This window comes from Solanum verrucosum, unplaced genomic scaffold, assembly GCF_900185275.1.
Source record: "Solanum verrucosum unplaced genomic scaffold, falcon-dt-bn FXZP01000062.1, whole genome shotgun sequence".
Classification (NCBI taxonomy): domain Eukaryota; kingdom Viridiplantae; phylum Streptophyta; class Magnoliopsida; order Solanales; family Solanaceae; genus Solanum; species Solanum verrucosum.
Window position 1 is genome coordinate 6,859,006 of NW_026020477.1, and position 20,657 is coordinate 6,879,662.

The 20,657-nt window shown below is 32.0% G+C and overlaps 3 protein-coding genes across 5 annotated transcripts in view; 1 reads left to right on the forward strand and 2 right to left on the reverse strand.

Annotated features, from left to right (window-relative positions):
- Positions 1–20,657, forward strand: part of LOC125809198 (gamma-glutamylcyclotransferase 2-3) — a 1,073,903-nt gene that overhangs the window by 348,035 nt on the left and 705,211 nt on the right. The window lies entirely within an intron of this gene.
- Positions 1–20,657, reverse strand: part of LOC125809204 (uncharacterized) — a 175,684-nt gene that overhangs the window by 112,679 nt on the left and 42,348 nt on the right. The window contains exon 3 of one of the 3 annotated variants that reach the window (XR_007441781.1): positions 15,836–15,999. Coding sequence is in view for 2 of the 3 variants with exons in the window: in XM_049488865.1 (XP_049344822.1) it covers positions 15,944–15,999 (56 nt within the window). In the remaining variant the exon portion in view is untranslated. Of the gene's footprint in view, positions 1–15,511; positions 16,000–16,859; positions 17,433–20,657 lie in introns of those variants that run through there. The other 2 variants (XM_049488865.1, XM_049488866.1) reach the window with 2 other exon arrangements.
- LOC125809160 (lysM domain-containing GPI-anchored protein 1-like) lies at positions 3,595–6,980 on the reverse strand. Its single transcript, XM_049488816.1, has 5 exons — positions 6,135–6,980; positions 4,599–4,716; positions 4,346–4,507; positions 4,203–4,234; positions 3,595–4,066 (listed from the first exon to the last, which is right to left on the reverse strand). The coding sequence occupies exons 1-5, from the start codon at positions 6,784–6,786 to the stop codon at positions 3,789–3,791; spliced, it is 1,242 nt and encodes a 413-aa protein (XP_049344773.1). The 5' UTR covers positions 6,787–6,980; the 3' UTR covers positions 3,595–3,788.

The following is a 20,657-nucleotide window of genomic DNA, read 5'->3' on the forward strand; positions in this document are numbered from 1 at the left end:
AGGATGCTTAAATAATGCAAAAATATGACAATCAAGAAGAAGGTTGAGTTATTAACCTCAAACATTCTATTGCGAAAGCATGAATTAAAAAAGATTAATTGCCCATCAAAAGTAACTTGAAGTATTTTTCTCTTGTCTTCTTCTTCAAACATATCCAATAACACTTGATAATTCAATTTTTATGGATTTATTGGATCTTGTTGAACCTATTGATACTGTTATATGGCTCTATTTTGCCTATCGCATCGATAGGTGCCTTGGAACAAATTCCTCAGTCACTTTACCGTTCCAACTATGTTGCCTTCCATGTGTCTCATTTTTTTTTTGTTGCTTTCACTTCTTTGTTGCCTAGGTGATATATATCGTGTTCCATAGACACTCTATCAAAGCATATGTCCAATATATTGTCTACCTCATCTTCACCAAGAGAATCCTCGCCTAAATTAATTGTCTTTGATGCTAATGCCCTTGACTCATTCTTCTTTGCAATCACACATGTAGACACAAATACAGAAGCTTATAGGCTTAATTCTCTATTCAAAGCAGGTGGTGAAGCCTGCTCTTCTTGGATCAAATCGTTGTCATTCTCTGTTGACCTTACTAGCTGTCTAGATTCACCAAGCGACTCTAAAGATGGGGGGGGGGGGGGGGGAGATCTTATGAGTCGAGGTATTTAATGTGGCCATGAATGGCTTAATCGTTGGATTGGATTTGAGTAGCATGGCATCTTGATTTTCTTGAATAATTTTAGCTACTTCAGGATTAGAAATATATAATGTTGGAGTCATAGTATTACCATTTTTTTTCAGTAGCCTTAAATAAAACATCAAAGTTATTCGAACATAATAGGTCTCTTGAGCCATTACTAATATCTTGTCTCTTCTCATTGTCCAGAAAATTCTCAGTAGCACCCTTTCCACTACATGAAGAATTATTTCGACTAGTCGGGAAAAGGGTCTGACTACTAGTAGAATTTTTGTGTGCAACCAGTGTCCCGTTTTTAGTTGCATTCTCATTTTCAACTTGCAAAACATGTTCCTCAGAATTTTCAACATCAGGCATCTATTAGTTTTTGTCCTAAATCAACTCACAACGCATCAACCCCAATTCTTGATGTTTCACCTGCGTTTTTAGTTGTATCAAACATCAAATTCAGCCCAAATTCATTTGATTGCGCCTCATTAGTAGTAGCCTGTTGGTTATTTCAATCATTTGTAGCATCCACATTTTTTTGGATTTGTAATAGCTCTACAGATTTAGGACTTAGAGCGAACTCTTGATCATTTAAACCTCTAAAATACCTTTGTTTCCAGTAGTTATTTGAAGACCAATACTACATGTATAAATATTCATTGAATCTGCACGATTTTTCATAGAAGTGGCATCAATCTATTGTCGATCTAAAGCAGTAGCTTTACTTTGATTGACATCTACAACCCTTCTTTTCATTTTGTATTTCCCTCGCATCACCTTGATATTTGTCACTATCGTTAGTACTTTTTAAAGCAACTTCAATGGTATCATCAATTTGTTTGTTATTTTGAAATTTTTTTCGAGATCAAACAACAACTACCATCATCATGACCTTGGTGCTTCCATCAACTGATTTTACGATTGTTTTTGAGTTAATTTGGGCAAATAATTAATTTTTAGGATTGTAAATAATTTTTGTTACAATTTTTGGTGGCTTGAGTTTAGAAGTTAGTCTCCCTATTTCTGTATTATTTGAATTTAGAGATAAGATAATAGCCTATTTTTATAAATTAATTTTTGTATATGACTTTTAAAAAAAATTAAATTTATGTTAATTCTACTATAAATTATAATTGGATATAACTACAATTAACCTTCACAAAAATTAAAAATGCAAACATTGCTCATTTTGAACTACGTAATGCATTAATAGAGCATTTACGGAAGCATCGTAGTGATCTTGAAAGTTGAATATTTATGTAGAATTTAAAATATTTTTTTCAATTATGTAATGTTTATTTAATTGTATTTCATTAATGATTTTACTTTTATTTGTATAATCCATTATTATGTATAATGTTTAATATTTGCTAGCAATTTATATTATTTAAAAATTTATGATACAAAATAATTTTATATTAAACGATTATAAAAGGAAATAATATGAATTATATATGGTGAATGGTTTAGAAAAAAATTGTTTTATGAAATAAGAAAATATAAATTAAATAAAAAATAATAATATAATAATAAAGAGAGAGAGAAATATTCCTTTTTGGTGTAAAATTTGGTGCAGTGGATTGGAGTTGATTGCACAAAAATAGTGCTGACACCAAATTTGATGTAAAATTTGGTGTTTGGATTGGAGATGCCCTCATGTAAGCAAATATATTTTTGAAATGCTTTATTGTGTGATGCTTCTTAAAATTATTAGCACATGGATAAGCATAAGTAAAAAGTACTTTTTACCATCATGATTAATCTCAACATTACTAATACATCATATTTAATACTTCATTCGTCCATTATTAATTGTCATAATTTTTTTTTAGAGTCAAATTATAAGAACCTTGACTAATATTTTATGATGTATTTTTTCATCATATATAGATATGCAAAAAGTTGTAATTTATAGTACTTTTCGTATAGATTTTGAATATCTAATTTTTTTGTTTGTTTGTTTAAAATATGAAATTAATGTAAACTTAATTTAACTTTAAAAATTAGTCATATTAATTTTCAAAAAGGCCAACACAATAATTAAAAGTGGACGAAGAGAGTAGTATTTTTATACATTCACAATCTCTCATACTATGAAGAATATTCTACAAAAATATGCTCTCTTGTGTCTTTTTGGGCTCTTGAAATTTGGAAAAGTAACACATCCATTGCAAGAGTCAATTATCGAAGCAGAATACTGCGTCATGGCTAATACGGTTTCTAAGCATATTTGGATGAATGCCAACACCTTGTGCGTCATCTTCTTGCATCTTTTCTCCGTGATTGCTGCTTCTTATCTCTCAATTATTAATCGTTCAACCGAAATCAATAATTTTGACTCAAATTTTATGAATAAACTTAGAATTATTATATAAATATAAACAACGATTCTGAATTCAATTTAGCGGTGTCCATTTTCACGTTGGCCTAGTGAAAACGGCAGGTAGTGGAATTTGATTTGGCGCACCGTTGTCACTATCTTCACGTTCAATCAATTGAGGGTAAACATTTACACATACTCCATGTGTCTGCCCTTTCTTTTTATTTTGTTTTATGAAAAAGGGCATAAATTCAAATTGGAACTTATTCAAAAAAGTCAGTTATACGCTAAATTATTCAATAATACACACAAAAATAATGAGTGCAATTTAACATATCATAACATTTTACTTCCCATGTATTATAGATAGTGATATTAAGTAAAGTTTCTTACTCTTCCTACACAACTTTAACCGATGGTGTAGAATATTCAATAACTAACTGTGCACAAAACTTAAACTCAATAAAGTAATTAATACTTTCCGTGCTTGTTTGTCCGACTCTCTAAAAATATTGTCGCCTCAACCGGAAGGTATTGTGCGAAACGTAAGAATAGACTATGCAAAAACAGACACAGATATCACTGGTCAAAATTCACACAAAAAAAAATAGAAAAATCACAAAATTAATTCAGAATTTGGGAGCAATAAATAGTATACCCTACAATGTTCAATCGAAATTACACTTGAAGGAAGAAAAGAAACACAAAATTACACATCCTTCCTCTTTCTAACAAGGGAAAAATCCCTTAGCTGGTAATCCACAGCTCATAAGGATTATAAAGGAAGTGAGATCGCGTATTTCATAGACAAACACAAGAAAACTGCCATAGGAAAACTAACGAAAGGGTTCAATGAGCAAGCGGAAGATGCACTTCCACTTGGTCCACCTGAAGGTGGAAATGCTATGACTGAGCCAGATGCAGGCACTATAGAAGAATGTGGACCATCCATCGGAGCACCACCAGATTCAGAAGGTGAAGGGGCAGGAGCAAACATCGAGTCGGGGCCTACTGATGTAGGTGGGGCAACAAGTGGAGGAAATTGTTGGGGTCCTGAAAAATATTTGGTTGTTGAAATATGAAGTAGGGGAAAAGCATTTGTTGTGCTAAGCAAAAGAAGCAAAAGAACATTGCAAGAAGTCACATTGCAACCAAATAAAACGGAATATCATATCAATTGAATGTTTACCAGGGCATCGAGGTTGAAGAGAAGTGGATAATCTGCATCCAGCACAAGGACATACAAAAGTGTCAAAAGGCCATAAGAAACAAAAATTAGAGACCATAATAGCTATGCAAATAAGAGCAGAAAAATTAAACTATGATGCTCACGTAGTGATGATGGTTCCATTAACAAGGCCACCGTAATTGCAAGAAGTCACATTGCAACCACCACCAGTCTGTTGTATGGTAACATTTCCGAGCATGAGATTGCTGTTCTTGCACTGCATGCTTGAGCAAGAAACTGCTAAGGAAGCTGGCATACAGTACAAACTTCAAAACAACCAGCAATATCATGATCAGAACTTCCGAAAGACCAGGATAACTGCAAATGAAATTGAAAGCATATAATCTGCTGACTTACTTCCGACCCCCTGGTCCACAACTGCATTGCACACAGTGGCTAGCTGTAATAGAATAGCTCCCATTCGCAACAGATAAGCCATAATCTGAGGCAGATCTTGGGAAGCTAGATGTACAAGCTGCAGAGAAAAGAAACAGCATCTATCATTATCAAACATCTATCATCAATGAAATCAAGTAGCTTTACTGCAATGCGGGTGCTAAGTTTAATATAATTAAAGTTACATCTTTGTTTATAAACACTCATATCCAACAACGAAATATTATGACAGAGCCATTTTTATGGAATCTCCAATAAAGCAGTTTCTACTAGATAAATTACAACCTCAAGAAGAATAAAGAACACGAAACAATGAAAACTCAGACAAAGAAATACTTCCAAATTACAAGAAATGGAAAAAGTATCTGTTTCTGATTAAGCCAGAAACGATATTATTACCGAACTTAGAAAGGTTATATTCAATCTACGAATAAGGATTCATGTTCTGTTCTCTTAGTGACCTTACAACTGTTAAGAAAAACTCTCGATATGCTACTCTTGGCTCATGCTACAGTAACATCTCTTTTCAAGAACTTTAAGCATTTCACTTACATCTAGTGACAAGAAAAGAAAAGATCGTTATAAGTGGCACTCAACTTTTGACTCCATAATCTGATGCATACAATTACGAAGTATAATCATAATGGGTCATCGTAAGCAATTCTCATCAAGAATATCAAAGAGATACATTTTCATTTAAGAGGAAACAAAAAATCATCCAAAAACAGATCAAACTTATATTCAACATTTGCTTCATGAGCCTTAGCATAACATCAACTATTAAAAGTAACTTCAGTAATAAACATTGTCTAAATAAATTGCTAGCTTGCTCACTATTGCTTGCTTTATTAGATTACAGAAGAGGAAAAAGGTAGACACAAAAAAGGATTCTTATGTTGGATATGAAATCTTCATTAGTTCAAATTACATCCTATATATGCAATACAAGGTTACAGGGAGCCTTCTTTCATATGTATAACACATCGACAAACCCAGAATGAACATATTCACCCATAGCATGGCAACATGCCTCCTTAGCCAAATTGGCCCCTCAAAAGTTGAGTACCAAGAAGCTACATTAAATGTAGATACACATACTTCATGATATGTGTCCTACCCATCAAGCACAAATACACATATGGTATACAAGATAGGGATAATGTTTGCATACACAACCCTACACATACGACATACATAAGGTTAGAGTTGAATACTCCCTCCATTCCAATTTGTTTGTCTTAGTTTCCTTTTCATTCTGTTTAAAAAAATGTCTTTTTCCTTTCTTGGTCGTTCTTTAATTCTAAAGTCTAACATGACATGTTTAAGATAACAAGATTAAAGACCGTGTTAAGTTAAAACAAGACGAACAAATTGAAATGGAGGGAGTACTATAGATGGAAAATCAAACACTTTGACCCCCTACATACCATAAACACACACAAAACAAAGAAGCAGAAAAACAAAGGGACAAAAAAGGAAAAAGAGTGGGTTGCTCACCAGACAGAGGAATGGAAAGAATGTCACCCTCCTTAATAGAAGGACCTCCCAAAGCATTAACATTCATAAGGTCAGTAAGAGTGGTAGAGTACCTAGCAGCAATCCCTGCAAGAGTATCCACAGCTCTAACAACATATGACATATAAATAGCAGGAAGATTATTGTCAGTCCCATTAAAGCAAGTGCAAGGAAGAGGAATCCAAAGATTAGTCCCAACATTTAACACTGAAGGGTCAGGACCAACAGCATTGGGGTTTCCTTCCTTGATCTGGTCAGCAGAAACAAGACCACCATATATTGTGTCAGCAATCATAGACAGAGTATCAGAAGGCCTAGTCTTGTAATGAACAAAGGCAGACTTAAAGATCCCATCAACACAAGAACAAGTAACAGGGACCTTAAGGAACAGTTTAGCTGGAAGTATGTGATTTTCAACATCTGGATATGAGATATCAATAGCATTAGTAGTAAGAAGAGATATTGGGTCTGTCTGAAAGAGTGAAGCCACTTCAGAAACCTTAAGGTCAGTATAAAGAGAGTAGCCAAGAAGGGAAGAACAAGTATCAGAGTTGGAACATGGCTCAATAGTAGATTTTGAAGTTGTGGGATGGATGTAACTAAAGCTCAACAAGAGGAACAAGAAAGGTAGCATTTTTCTCAGATACCCTTTTGCCCTTTAAGCTCAATTCTTGGTTCTACAGCAAGAAGTTGCAGAAACACAAAAATAATAAAATGAATTCTTGTTTCTGCAAGTGTAGAAGCAAAATGTGAGATTTGGGGTTTGAGAGAGTAAAGGGGTTTTCTTGAAAATGGTGGGGGAATGGTACGGAGTGACAGTGATGAGGGGTAGGGGGTTGGGTGGGGGGGGTTAGTAAGAGAAGAAAGGAAAGTATAATTGTATGTATTATTTGAAAGAAAGGAGGCAAATTGAAGAGTGGAATGTGGAAAAAGCCAATGGAGGAGACAAAGGTGTAGTATAAAGTGTGCGCGGGCTCATCAAGACAGACATTAAATCAGAATCTTGGTGTTTGGGTTTTCTTTACATTTTCATGTTTGACTATTTTGCCCTTCGTATGTTTGGTACTTATCACTCTACTCTACTTTCGGGGCTAGTTTGATAGAGTGTATTAGCAAAAAATAATGTGATGTATTAATTTTTTGTATTAGTAATATCTTATTTTGTATATTTTTTCATGCTATGCAATTTATTTTATTTTATTATGATGAGAGGAACCCACAACCGTTACCCTTTGGGTACACAAGGTAAAATCCTCGCTCCTATGCAATAGCTCGCAAACCACATATGAGAGATAATCCGCACTAGGCAAGTCCGGTGCGATGAGCTATGTAATTAATGCTTACATTTGTTGTATACCATTGTGTATTCATGTGTGTATTATTAATACCATAGATTTTTAGGTATTAATAGTAATGCAAGAGGTTTTAATACATGTTAATATCTCATTGCCCCTCAAAATCATTTTTACATCTTTTCCGCAACAACTATGAAGACTTTTTTTTGTAAATAAATATTTTTATACAATGCAAGCTTTTTTTTAATACACTAAATTAGACAACGCATTAATAATTTATGTATAATTAATGCACACATTACTAATACACTCTACCAAACGACTCTTTACTATGTTTAAGCATGTTTGAACACAAAAATCTATTTGAATTGACTTTTGGCTTTTAATTTAAAAATTAATATCTAATTTACAACTTAAAACTAAGTGTTTATAAACACTTTTTAAATATTTACTCGAACACTTTTAAAATACTTTAAAATTACTTTTAGCTTAAAGCACTTAAAATAAATCAATCCAAACAAACTCTTATAAGTCAAAAATCATACCTTTAAAATGATTTTTGATTGATAATTTTATTTTACTTAAACACTACAAAATTATTTAAAAGCACCTAAAATATCAGCCATGGTATATATTATTATTTTCAATAATATATGTTTCTATGCAGTATTTTTAAAATTGAATAACTTAAATTGAAAGAGAATGTCTATTTTTTCAAGCTTTTTAGTTTTAACTTTTCACGTCATTTAAATATAATCAAATTAAATATTTTGTCATACTCTATCCATCTTTAATATAAATTTTAGAAAAACAAAGATTTAAAATGCTTTTTTTAAATATCTTGCTAAATAAAAATTAAATAAACAAATTGAAACTTAAAAAATAGGTTATAAATGGGCCCCACTAAGTTAAATGATAAACCAAAAGAATGCAAGAGAAAAGCAAAGATGAAAATGTGCAAGGTTAATTGACCCTACATGTACATAAAAGATGCATGCTTGCGAGTTGCGATGGATGCAGAGGTAATTAAGCCTAATGAACTGCTTTTATTTATTATTTACTCAATCCAATAATAGTTGTTTACTCTATTATTTTATATTGTCCAACAATATTTGTTTATTTTACAAAATTAATAGTTAATTTATACTTAATTTCTAATTTATCATTATTATTAATTATAGTCATTTTCTGATTACATTTTTCTAGATATTATATTTATTATATTCAAAGGTAATATAGTAAAAATAACTTTATATTCATAGTTTCTTAAGAAATCTGCAAAGTTAATAATGACCAAGTATTATTGAACAAGAGTATTATTATGAAGCAATTTAATTCAATATTCTTAAAACATTGAATATCGAAAATACCCCTGGTGAAAAAGCAGACATATGTCTATTCTTAAGTACCGTATAAAATGAAATGTGATAAACTAATAGGGACGGAGAAATAATAATAAATAAAAAAACAACAGAAAATCCATGAATCCATGCTCATATTATGACCGTTAGTTGGAAATGTCAGACATATTCAAATTTCTAGATGGACGGATTTTACAGATTTATTTTTGTTTTTTTCTTTATACCAAAGAAAACAAAAACATTAATAAAATGCTAATTAAGGTTATTGAAAAAAAAAACTAACTTCTCTTTGAATATAGAAAACATACCACACGATGTACTTGAAATTTTTTTCCTAACAATCAGGATCAAAGACCTAACGATTTATTGAGTTATAAAAAGGACTAAAGTAAAATCTCATTAAATTATGGAAACACTTATCGCATCTAAAATTCTTCACAATTTTATGGTGCAATTTGAAAAGATAACATCAAAATTTTTGGATGCAATAAGAAAAGTTAGAAATGAACTTTAACTAGATTTAATTTTTAACAAAAAACAGAACATAATAGAATCTCATATTTCACTAAATTGTCTTAGATATATTTGTACTTTAAAAAAAAATATTAATTTGTAATATTAATGGGGCCATATATTTATATAACTCTGAAAATATATTATCTTATCGAAATAAGTGATTTTTTTCCAAGTTGGGACCGAAAAAATTATTATCTTAAAAAGATTATTAATTAACCGTGTATTAATTTAGTGAGATTTTACGGTATTTTAAATAACCATCTTATTCATGAACAAACATGTTCTCTTATTTTAAAACTTAAAATTTAAATTTGTTTTAAATAAAATAAAAGAATACCAAGAATACTTTTATAAATAAAGCCTTCAAACTTTTTTATTTCTTCCGATGTAGAACAATGCACGTTATAAATCATATTACAAACTATTTGACAATAAGCTCCTTTGTTAAAGCATCAATGTATAGATATATAATTAGATTGTTAGTAATTAGTAAACTGAGAAATGAATTGGTATAAAATAATGATGCTATTTGATTATGAGATTAATGAGAAGGTTAAAAATTGAGCTAAGAAGTTTATAATGAAACTCTATTAGCTAATCTCCGAAGGACTAAGGTAAGAGGGTAATGTATGAATTTAGGAGGAATTAAATGTGATATATTTATATATTTTTTATTTAGTGTTCATTCGAGGGTGACACTTTCAACAAGATTTTCTACAACTCAAGACTCGAACACGAGACTTATGATTAAGAGTGAATCAATTCACCACTGCACCACAACTCATATTGGTATTGATACCACTCTTGCTACACCTTTTGTTAGTGTAGGTTGTTTCAAGTTGTTTGAAGCGTGAGAATTAACGGTTACTCATCATTAGCTTTCCTCTATTTTATTCTCAAATGAAAGTTATGTCGATCTTTAAATTGTTTATTTTATTCTTTTTTTCTAGTTTGTTAAAAGCTCTTATATCTATCTAAACTAGATTTTTAAAAAGTATTAACTACTTATAAACATTTTCAAAGAAGTTGTTTTACTATGTTATTCTGATTTATCAAGAAAGTTTTAGTTAATTATTTTAATTTACGAAAAAGATGATAAGAATTCGCCTCAAATCCTTAGATACATTTTTCATATATTTTATCAGCAGAAATTCTCTACTTGATTTGCTTATTTGCGACTGTTATATGTCTAAGCAAAATAATGTTAGTTATCTTATTATCAAAATTTAAAAGATTTAAATATCCTTCTAAATAATCTAAATATTTATAATTTATATAAATTTAATAAAATTATAACAATTAGTATTAGTTGGTAATGTTTGGAATTATTTTTTGCCATTGATGTGGATCTGAAATTAGCTGGAATCTATAAGCCACTAATGGCTGTATTAATTATGTTTGTAGACTATTTCTTCTACCTTGTTTGATTTAATATAGGGAAAAGACATAGATTCTCCTCAAAATTTGTCTTGAAAAGTCAGTTACACGTTTTAACTATTATGACGACCTATTACACACTTTTACTACTTAAAAATGAATTTAGTATCACCCTGCAATGTGCAACACCACTCTCATAGTATGTGGTGTATTACACTCGCTGTCACATCACCGCTACATCAGCGCCATGTCAGAAATTGTATTTTTTTTATATCTTTTTTACTTTCTTTTCTTTATTATTTAACTTTTATTTTATTAATTATATTTTACACTAATTAATTCCTAATCAATTATTAAAATTCTCTAATAATTCTATCTTCTTCATTGCAAAATGGTAAAGAAGAAACTTTTAGCAATGACCACCAAGGAAATTGCCCGCAATCTGGGGTTGATTCGTGGAGTGGAAGAATTCTTCTATTCCAAAATGTACCCACAAGAAGGTTGCTTCAGTTTCTTCCATTGATTGGCCATGGAAACTAAGCTTTCATTGTTATTTGTTGCGGCCTGTAGTCGTAAATATTTTTCAGGTTTGGGCATACATTTTTTGTTATTTTTTCTTGTTCTTCTTGGAGATTTCTTAAAAAATAGAGATAATAAATAATTTTCTTCCCATTTTCAATCGATCACTCAATACTCAAAAACGTCCGCCGAAGCCCCACAGATTGAAACCTCCCAAAATTTTACTCCTTTTTGAAGTAATTTATAGCTTGGTTGTTTCTTGTTATTGGTTTATTTTAAGCTTAATAGGGGTGTGATTTGTGAAGAAGATGAGGAGGGTGGGGTGTGAAGAAGAAGAGATGTGGGGGGTGGGGTTTAAGGAATATTTTTTTTTTTACTTTAATAATTATCTAACGCGCCTGTTTTTTTTTAATTATTATTATTTTGCCATGTTAGCTTTAGGGGGTAAATAAATTCACTTTTAAATAGCAGAAATGTGTAATAGGTCGTCATGATAGTTTAAGCGTGTAACTGACTTTCGATACAAGTTCAGGGGGAAATATATGCCTTTATCCATTTAATATATTAAAAATAGCATTTATGACATAAAAATATTTAGTTAAGATATCTTCCATAATTATAGTGAAAAGATGTAAAAGCGATTTGAGTGTAATTTGAGTCTTTAAACATAATGCAAAATTAAATTCCCTTGCATTACTAATATCTAAAAATTAATGGTATTAATAATACACACTAAACAATATTTATTTTATATGATGATTTCATTATTATTTTTTATTGAATATTTTAGTGTCGTCAGTACTCATCTCATATTTTGTGCTATTTTCTTAAGAAACACCTTAGATAATTGTATTTTGGTTGGACTAAAGAAATATTTGGAGCACAAGTTAATTATATGTTTGTATGCAAACTTTACCAAAAAAATCCAAAAATCTGAAAAAATTCGAGGTTTATTAGTTTGGTTTGATTTATTCGACACAATGGTTTGGTTTGGTATTTGAAAAACCCGAAAAAATTTATATTTTTGTTTCCTAAAATGACTGGTTATGTGTTGGGTCGGGTCTTCTTTGGACCAGCTCTTCATGTAATGGTCCATTAATAAAAGGGCTTGCCCATCTTTAAGTTAAAAAAAAAAAAAAAAATGATCATAATTTAAAAGTACTAAATCATGCTAAAATAAGTTTAATAAGTATTAGTTACATTACTAAATATTTAAGGAAAATTAAAATTAGATTATGTATTTTAATTGTCTAAACCAATGTAAAACTAAAGAACAAATATTCAATATTATTGTCATTCTTAGTGTTGAATTGATTTTCTTTTTGCATTAGTATTAATTTGATTTTGATTAAGTTTTATTATAATTATCAACGTCTATGAACTATAATCTTTATTGGACCATTCCGAATTCTAAGTTTTAAACTTGAAATAATATATTAAAAGATAAAAACTATGAAATAATATAAGAAATATTTTAAAATTATATCAAAGTAAATATTTTTATGTATAAAATAAAATTTAAAATTACATATATAATGTCGGGTTGGTTTGGTCTTGGGTTGGTTTTTTTTAGTTAAAACCAAACCAACCCAAATATAGCCGGTTTTTTTTTTCCAATACCAAACCAAGTTAAACCAAATCACTAGTCGGGTTTTTTTTCCGGTTTGACTCGGTTTGCGGTTTGATTCGATTTTCAGTTCGGTTTTGTACACCAGTGGCGGATCCAGGATTTAGAGTCCGTGGGTGCCAAATAGACTTATCGATTAAATTAATTTTATATTTGATTAAATTATTTGTCTTTTCGATATATATCATAAATCAATCAAAAAAATATAAATAATAAGATATTACACTTTTATTGAGTATTTAATCAAATAAAAGAAAAGTCAAAGGAGTAATAATGTAATTAATTTAATTTAAGTCAATAACAATTATAAAAAAAAAATAAAAAATTGTGCCAGCTGTTTTTCCTTAAAAAACGTGCTTGGAGCCTTTTTTTTCTTAAAAAACGTATGAAGCAAATTTCTCAAAAAAATAGGTACAAATGGGATTCGAACCCGCAACATCAGTCTTCTAAAGTTGCCCTCCTACCGGGCACCACAAGCCAGTTTTGTTTTGTGGGTGGCACACTTTATATTTATATAAATATTATATATATATATATATATATACCTATGTATATATAGAGTTTCCGTCGAAGTTCGGGGGTGGCATGGCACCCCCACAGCCCTTCATAGATCCGCCACTGCCCCTAACCCTAACTATTATTTTTAAAGATTGAACTTTATTTATTTATAACAAGAGTCTGATTATGGCAAAGCAATCGAAATATATGAAAGAAATATTATCTAAATGAAATATTAAGTAGACAAATTTTACTACATATTTGTACCTCAAGAAAGAAATTTGGAAGTTAAAAGAATCACAAATATCCAATTGAATTTTTTATTGTTCATGGTCACCATACATCGATCACATTGATTATTCACAAAAAAATATACTTTATTTTTAATTTAATATATCAATATTTGAAATTTTTTATTTTTATTTTACTGATAGTAATTTATAAAACTATCTACTACATAGCTTGACATATACGTGCAAAATACATTTAAGTCAAAAATATTTTTTTATAACAAAAAGAACCATTCAACTTTATCCGAGATATCTAAATAATTTTTGTAATAAGAAAATCACTCTTTGTACCCTCTCTATCCCTAATTACTTGTCCACTTTTTCTTTTATAGTTTTTTCTAATTATTTGTTCATTTTGACAAATCTAGAAAGGACAGTGTTTTTTTTACCTATTATACCCTCAATTAATTACTTTAAAAATAAAATAAAATTTGTAATTCATCTACTTCATAATTAATAGGGGTAAAATGATAAACTCACTATGTCAAAAATTATTTTCTTAATAGGTGTGTCAATTCAAAAGTGAGCAAGTAATTAGGGACGTATGGAGTGTTTTTTATAGATAGAAATTACAAAGGATAATTTAATGATTTTGCTAAATAACTTTTCAAACTTGTGTGACCTTTTACATCACTAACTCTTAAAATGTACTTCTTCTGTCCTAATATATGTGACATTTTTCGAATTTCGAGATTCAAACAAGTCTAATTTTTTACCGTAAAATTTTCATATATCTTTTAATTATTTTGAATTGTCAATTATTGTGACATATAATACTCTTTTTACGTAGTTTACAAATATATAAATTTCATTTAAAAAAATTAAAAATTTAACTTAAACTATTTGACCTTTGAAAATTGAGAAAGTAGAGTATATAATTTAATTTAATATTTCTTTTGAGTGACTTTGATTGATTATCTTTCACTAGAGTAAGAAAAAGTTGATTGGTTATCCATGAAATGAACTCAATCTTGTGCAATTTGTCTCTCGTGATTGATTTAGAATATATATGCTACACTTGATGAAACATAGGAAGACGTGTCATGTCCTTATATCTTCCAATCCATTTCCTAAGAAAACAGAGAGACCCACCAAACACATTCTTCTTTTCTCTTTCACTGTTCCATTAATCTAGCTCAATTTGGAGGTGCCTATAGTTAGAGAAGAAATGGAGGAAAGTGTATTGTGCCAGTGGAGTGTGATTAGATCCATTTTTGCTATTCTTTAATGTTGCTGTTATTATCATGGATCTTTCAGGTGTCTCTTTTTTATAACATCGTGATTTTGGTTCTTCATTACATATAATGTTGGTTTATTATTGTTCTCCAGTATACTACATGGCTCCCTATGATACATGGCTGGGGTTGTAGAATGGTTATACAGTTTCCCCTCAGTCGTCCCATCCATGCACTTCTTATTTTTCTCTCCGGAGTGCTAGCTTTCTGCCTTAACTTCTCTATCTGTCACTTTCAATGTTGCTGGAAACCTTAAGGTGAGTTCCTCTCTTTTTTTCTCCCACCGACATTCACTTCCACTCTTCAGGTTTCATGTTGAAATCAGACCAAATACAAGATCCCAAAATCCAATCTCAGCTCCTGGGATCATCTGGAGTGACGCTTCTTGGATGCACGCACATTTTATGGCACAAGAGTTTCCTCGATGGAATTTGTTCCTCTAGTACATGAGAAAGCACCAAGACTAACATAACCTTTAAAAATCACAAATCAGGTTTCCTCAATTTTGCAAAAGACAGATTATTCGACTAGACTCACTTCTCCCCTTATCGGTGCTTAATTTACATTGTATCTTTTAGCATATAACTTTTTTGTTCTAGTTCCTGCATATAAGGACGTCATTTGATAGGTAAATAAGCTCTAAAAATATCACATCTTCACAGCGACTAAGAAACTCTAGTCATATTGTTAACTCACTGAGAATACCCATGCCTAATCTGTAGTGGAAGCATCCAAATGCATGAACTCATAAATATTTGGCTGATAGATAGTGAAACTCAGCTCATGGCATAGTCCCAGGAACAAAGGTACAAAAGTGGCGCAGCGTCAATAATACCACAAATTAAACTTGGATCTCGACCTCCTAACAGACTACATGAGAGAGGAAAGGGGAAAAAAACAATTGTAAATCACTAAGTTTCTAGAAAAAAACTCAGAATTACACCACTTTCCCCCCTTACGATCACCTTCCCATTCTACTAACTGAAGCATGATATTTCACAGATCTTAGTGGCCGCTTGTTATTTTGCCAGAAAACACTTAGCTTCGTCATAAACAAGCTACAACAATGGCTTTCAGATAATAAATGCTGGTGCAGGTGACTTTCCATCTCTGTTTTGAGCATCTCCACCTGCATGTTTTTGATGATAAGCAATGTAAGTAGCAATTTCCCTTCCATAATACTTATACATTATGTGTGTGTGTGTGGATTATATTGCCTTCTGTAATTATGAAACACAAGATGCTCATTGAATAATAAGTTATTTCCACAATGACAAATTCAGTTATTCATAAAATTTATGAAAATTGACCCACCACTTTTTTCCCATAACCGAGAAATCCGAGGGCCAATAGACCTAACCACACATCACAAGCTGCGATCTTACAACTAGACCAAAGGCCAAGGGGCAATTGATCCACTGCTTATTCTAAATTAAAAAATCCTGTCTAATTCACTAATTCACCGGAAGACACTGAATTTTCTCTTCCCTATTCTTGGTCTGAAAATAACAAAGGCCACAATTGAGAACTCGATTTTGGTTCATTACCAAGTTCATATTAAGAACTCGTCTATATATATATCAGTAACAAAAGGCTTTTAACAATTAGCGACAATATAAAGTTAATTCCGGGTAGTTGCAAAAGATTGTGTCAGATGAAGTCCTATTCAAAGTTGTATGGTTTTCAATGTCAATCACAAAACGCCACTTCTTGTTATTTGACATCCACCAGTGGAAAAGGAGCTCAAGAAGAAAAAGAAATGACTTGAGGTAGATCTGAGGCAAAAACAAGGTCAAGGATCTGTTCAGTGTTCACCACCTTCCTGAAAGGGCCACTAGCATCTCATGCCCTTAAGGTCAAACTTTTATTCTGCTTATTAAAAAACGGAGTTAAGCCTTTCAAGTGCCATCACTAGCATCGACATCTCAGTCCACCAATTCTACCTCAGAAGGCAGAAGCCATCTTTGAGTTGACTTTTCTGGTGTGTTATTCTCCCATTTTTCCCTTTTCTTTTCTACCCAAAATGTTCTATGTGAAGAATAACATGAAACTTCTGCTATTGACAGAAAACTTCATGTATTACTTCCTGTAAATACAAGTTTAGGAATTCAGCCCAAGTTTATACTTGGTCTCTAACATAATAAGTTTGATAGTCAGAAGCTAAAACCCTCCAGGAATCAATATTGGGGAGATGTTCACAACTTTTTCTTCTCTCTCAGAGAAGTTCTATGCAAATTATACCTAACTTTTGCCTCTGTCGTATTAGCGAGATCATTAGCTCTTCTTAGCCAGGGAAGGAATACCCCAAGAAAAACATATTATCCAGAGTTTCTCAATCAACCAGTCATTGTTAGACAAAAAGAAAAAGAGAACTTCACATCCTCTTAATCATTTCGACTGAGGTCACTAATGGGGGTCTTTCTGCTAGGATTGCCTTGTAAGAGAAACTTGCATCAATCAAATATTTACTCATAGATTATCTTGGCTTGCTCAAAGCCACTGATTTCTGGCACAAATCCAACTATTTTTTCACTGCAAAATTCAACGTACAATGCCATAGTCCTTATTTATCATATAAAAAGATTAGCACATGATCTCCTAAAATACATAAGGCAAAATGGTCTGGTAGACCCTTGTACTTGTATGTGTTTGTATTGTGAACCCTTCTACTTGCCCCTTTGTCATCTAAACCCCCGAACTTATTGAAACACAATATTTTAAACACTATTTCTGACTTGGCATCCTATGTGGCATCTAATACCAGAGTGCGTGTAAAACACACCTATTAGGAGCATGAGACCCTTGGAAAAGGGTCTAAAAGTCACATTAGGGCTTTTATATAGCCATCATCTTCCTAGTTGGATCTAACACCATTGTTGGATAGAATTTGAGGTTTTCTTGGCCATTTATTTTTTTATCTTTTCCCCCCAAATTTCTTCTCTATTGTTTATTGTCATAATACTGCTCTCTTTATTATGAAACACGCCATGGAAGGTAAACACTACTCCCAAACATCTTACATTAACATTAAGCATAAAACAAAGCAAAATTTCCAAAATTTTTCAAGAAAATCAATGTAATTGACTAAAACCCAAAACCAACAAAGACACAAATAAAAGATCAAATCCAGATTAACCAACAATTAAATTCGAAAATAAATTGAAAAACCTACCTAGATAAGTTGAAAATCAAACAAAAACAACAAAAAAAAACTCAAATAATTTTCGAGACCCTGTTTCAGTTATCCACCACTCAAATGGCCCTGTTTCAGATCCAACCAAACACAAACTTACTGCCTTCCTCTAGTCCTCTTCACCTTCTCCGACCAAAACGCCTTCATTCTCACCGCCTCCAACAAGCTTCAGCCACCAGCAACTATAAGCGAGAACCAACAACAACAACAACAAAAATACCAAACCAACTCAGCCAATAAGTCTCGACCTTCCTAAAGCCACCTGCCCCAAGCTCCGGCGAGATTGTGAACAACTAGAAACAATCAGACCCCCACTCTTCCTTAGGCCACCAAAACCCCAAATCCAATAAAATTCAAAATCAACTCCGAACTCCGACGAGATTGTGAACAATCAGAAGTCATGCCAACATTTTTTACTTCAATGGAAAGAGTAGAAGATGTAGGAAAAAGGAAAAGGTAAGGAAGATTAAAGAAGGGATGAAGTGAAATTGTGGGGATGGAGACAATTATAGAAAAAAGAAATAAAAATTAGAAAGAAAAGTGTTGCTACATTAATCTAATATAATAAAAAGAAAAATGACGTGGAGTGACTATATGTGTGTCATTTTATAATCATACGTGTCATTTTATAATTATTTTTAAAATTATGTGCCAGGCTTTTGTGATACACACACAATTGAGTAGTAAAAAATGTTTAAAATGTTGTGTTTCGATGGGTTCAGGGGTTCAGATGACAAAGGGGCAAATAGAAGGGTTCACAATACAAACACATACAAGTACAAGGGTCCACCAGACCATTTTGCCAATACATAAAAGAGAAAAGATAGAACTAAATATAGTTTCAAAATCTCAAACACTTAAAGAGGGGATATTTTAGAAGTTGCTACAGCCTACAAGAATTTTGCTGTCACCAAACTCACAAGATTTAAATCTAAAAAGAACTACACCGAGTTCGAGAAAACAAAAAAGAACAGAAGGCTCTTTTCTTATAACCAAGAAATCCCCAAGGGTCAATGGTGCATGGTTTGGAACTCGGTGGACAATGTGCTTGTCCCTCTACCCTTCCCCACAGTTTGAAACTCACAGGATCTCATAAAGTGATAGGATGGTTTTACATTGATAAATCTTACACCTTTAGCTAAGAATTTATGTACGAAATATTTGAGTATAGCAAGCTTAAGGAGGAACTCTTTTTTTTTTAAACTGGTAACTTCTTAAGGAGGAACTCTTTCAAGAGAACACAATTAATACCATGCAATGGTCTACACACCACATTCAGGAAAGATGGTTAAACAACACAATCCTCAAGGATGAATTCCCCGACATTTTTCAAATTCTAGTGAGCCAAACTCCATATCTCTCAGAATAAAGAAGGCAAAACCTGCAACTTCTTTCTAAAAGGAATCTCCAGGCTGGAAGGATACAGATTGAATTTGCCGGCAGCAAATAAGTTAAGATGGGGCAGTGCATATGATGGCAGGTACTCAGGTAAAGCGGGTTATGCAAACTCGTGCTACAAATAATTTGATTTACTACTGGCCGTGGAAGTTTAAGCTGCCCAAAAAAATTAAATGTTTCTGCTGGACACTATAAAGCATGCACCCAAGACAATCTCGAGAAAAGGAGCGACCAAATAGTCAACGGATGCTACATGTGTCAACAGGAGGTAGAAACCAACAGTCACTTATTCCTCCACTGCAAAATTGCTAGTCACATATGGTGCTTGTTCTACTCTATTTTTGGTCTCCGCTGTGCAATCCCACAGATCATTTAAGAGGCCAATGAAGGTTGGAGTAGTTGGAAAGTTGATAAGGCCATCAAGGAAATCTGGAAATGATACCTGCAAGTATGTGGACAAAGAGGAACAGAAAGATGTTTTGATGGTTCATCAACTCCAAATTATTCCATCAAGGCCCAATGGCTGATGTGTCTATTTATGTGGAAAAATATTTCTCTGGTAGATTACCCTGAAACCTTTTTGAACTTTGTTAGCTCCCTAGCACTAGCATAGTTCTTTATGTAATGCAGCTACAAAGGTTTTCTGTTAGTATTTGCATCTTCTTGATGCCAGTAATGAAATCTATTATTACTTCATCAAAAAATTTCATGTGGTACTTTATTACATTTTGCAAATAAGCTATGAATTTAATAAACCATTGCACGAATACAATATTGGGAAGATCTTCACAACTTTTTCTTTTCTCCTAAAAGTCTACCATTCACTAGGACTGAGAATCTGGTCATTGATAGGGAGAACTTAATCCACATCCTGTCTACAACGTTATGAAATCCAAGAACTCCCAATTCACATGATCACATGAGCTCTCAAGGTCTAATATACTCCCCTACCTCCTTCTGGAGTCAACCACTCCATTAAGTGCATGTGTTAACATGTTAGGATGTTCCTACTAGACATCTTTTGAGTAACTTTATCCTAAGGATGGTACAATTCTCATTTATGACAATTTTTCATTAATGACACTTACATTTCTGTTAGGAGAGCTTTCCTTTAAAAGACTGGCTTTGTAGACTATTGAGCATTTTCTAGCAGGGCATTTGGACTCTTCGCAATGAATTTCCATATTTATCGGCAA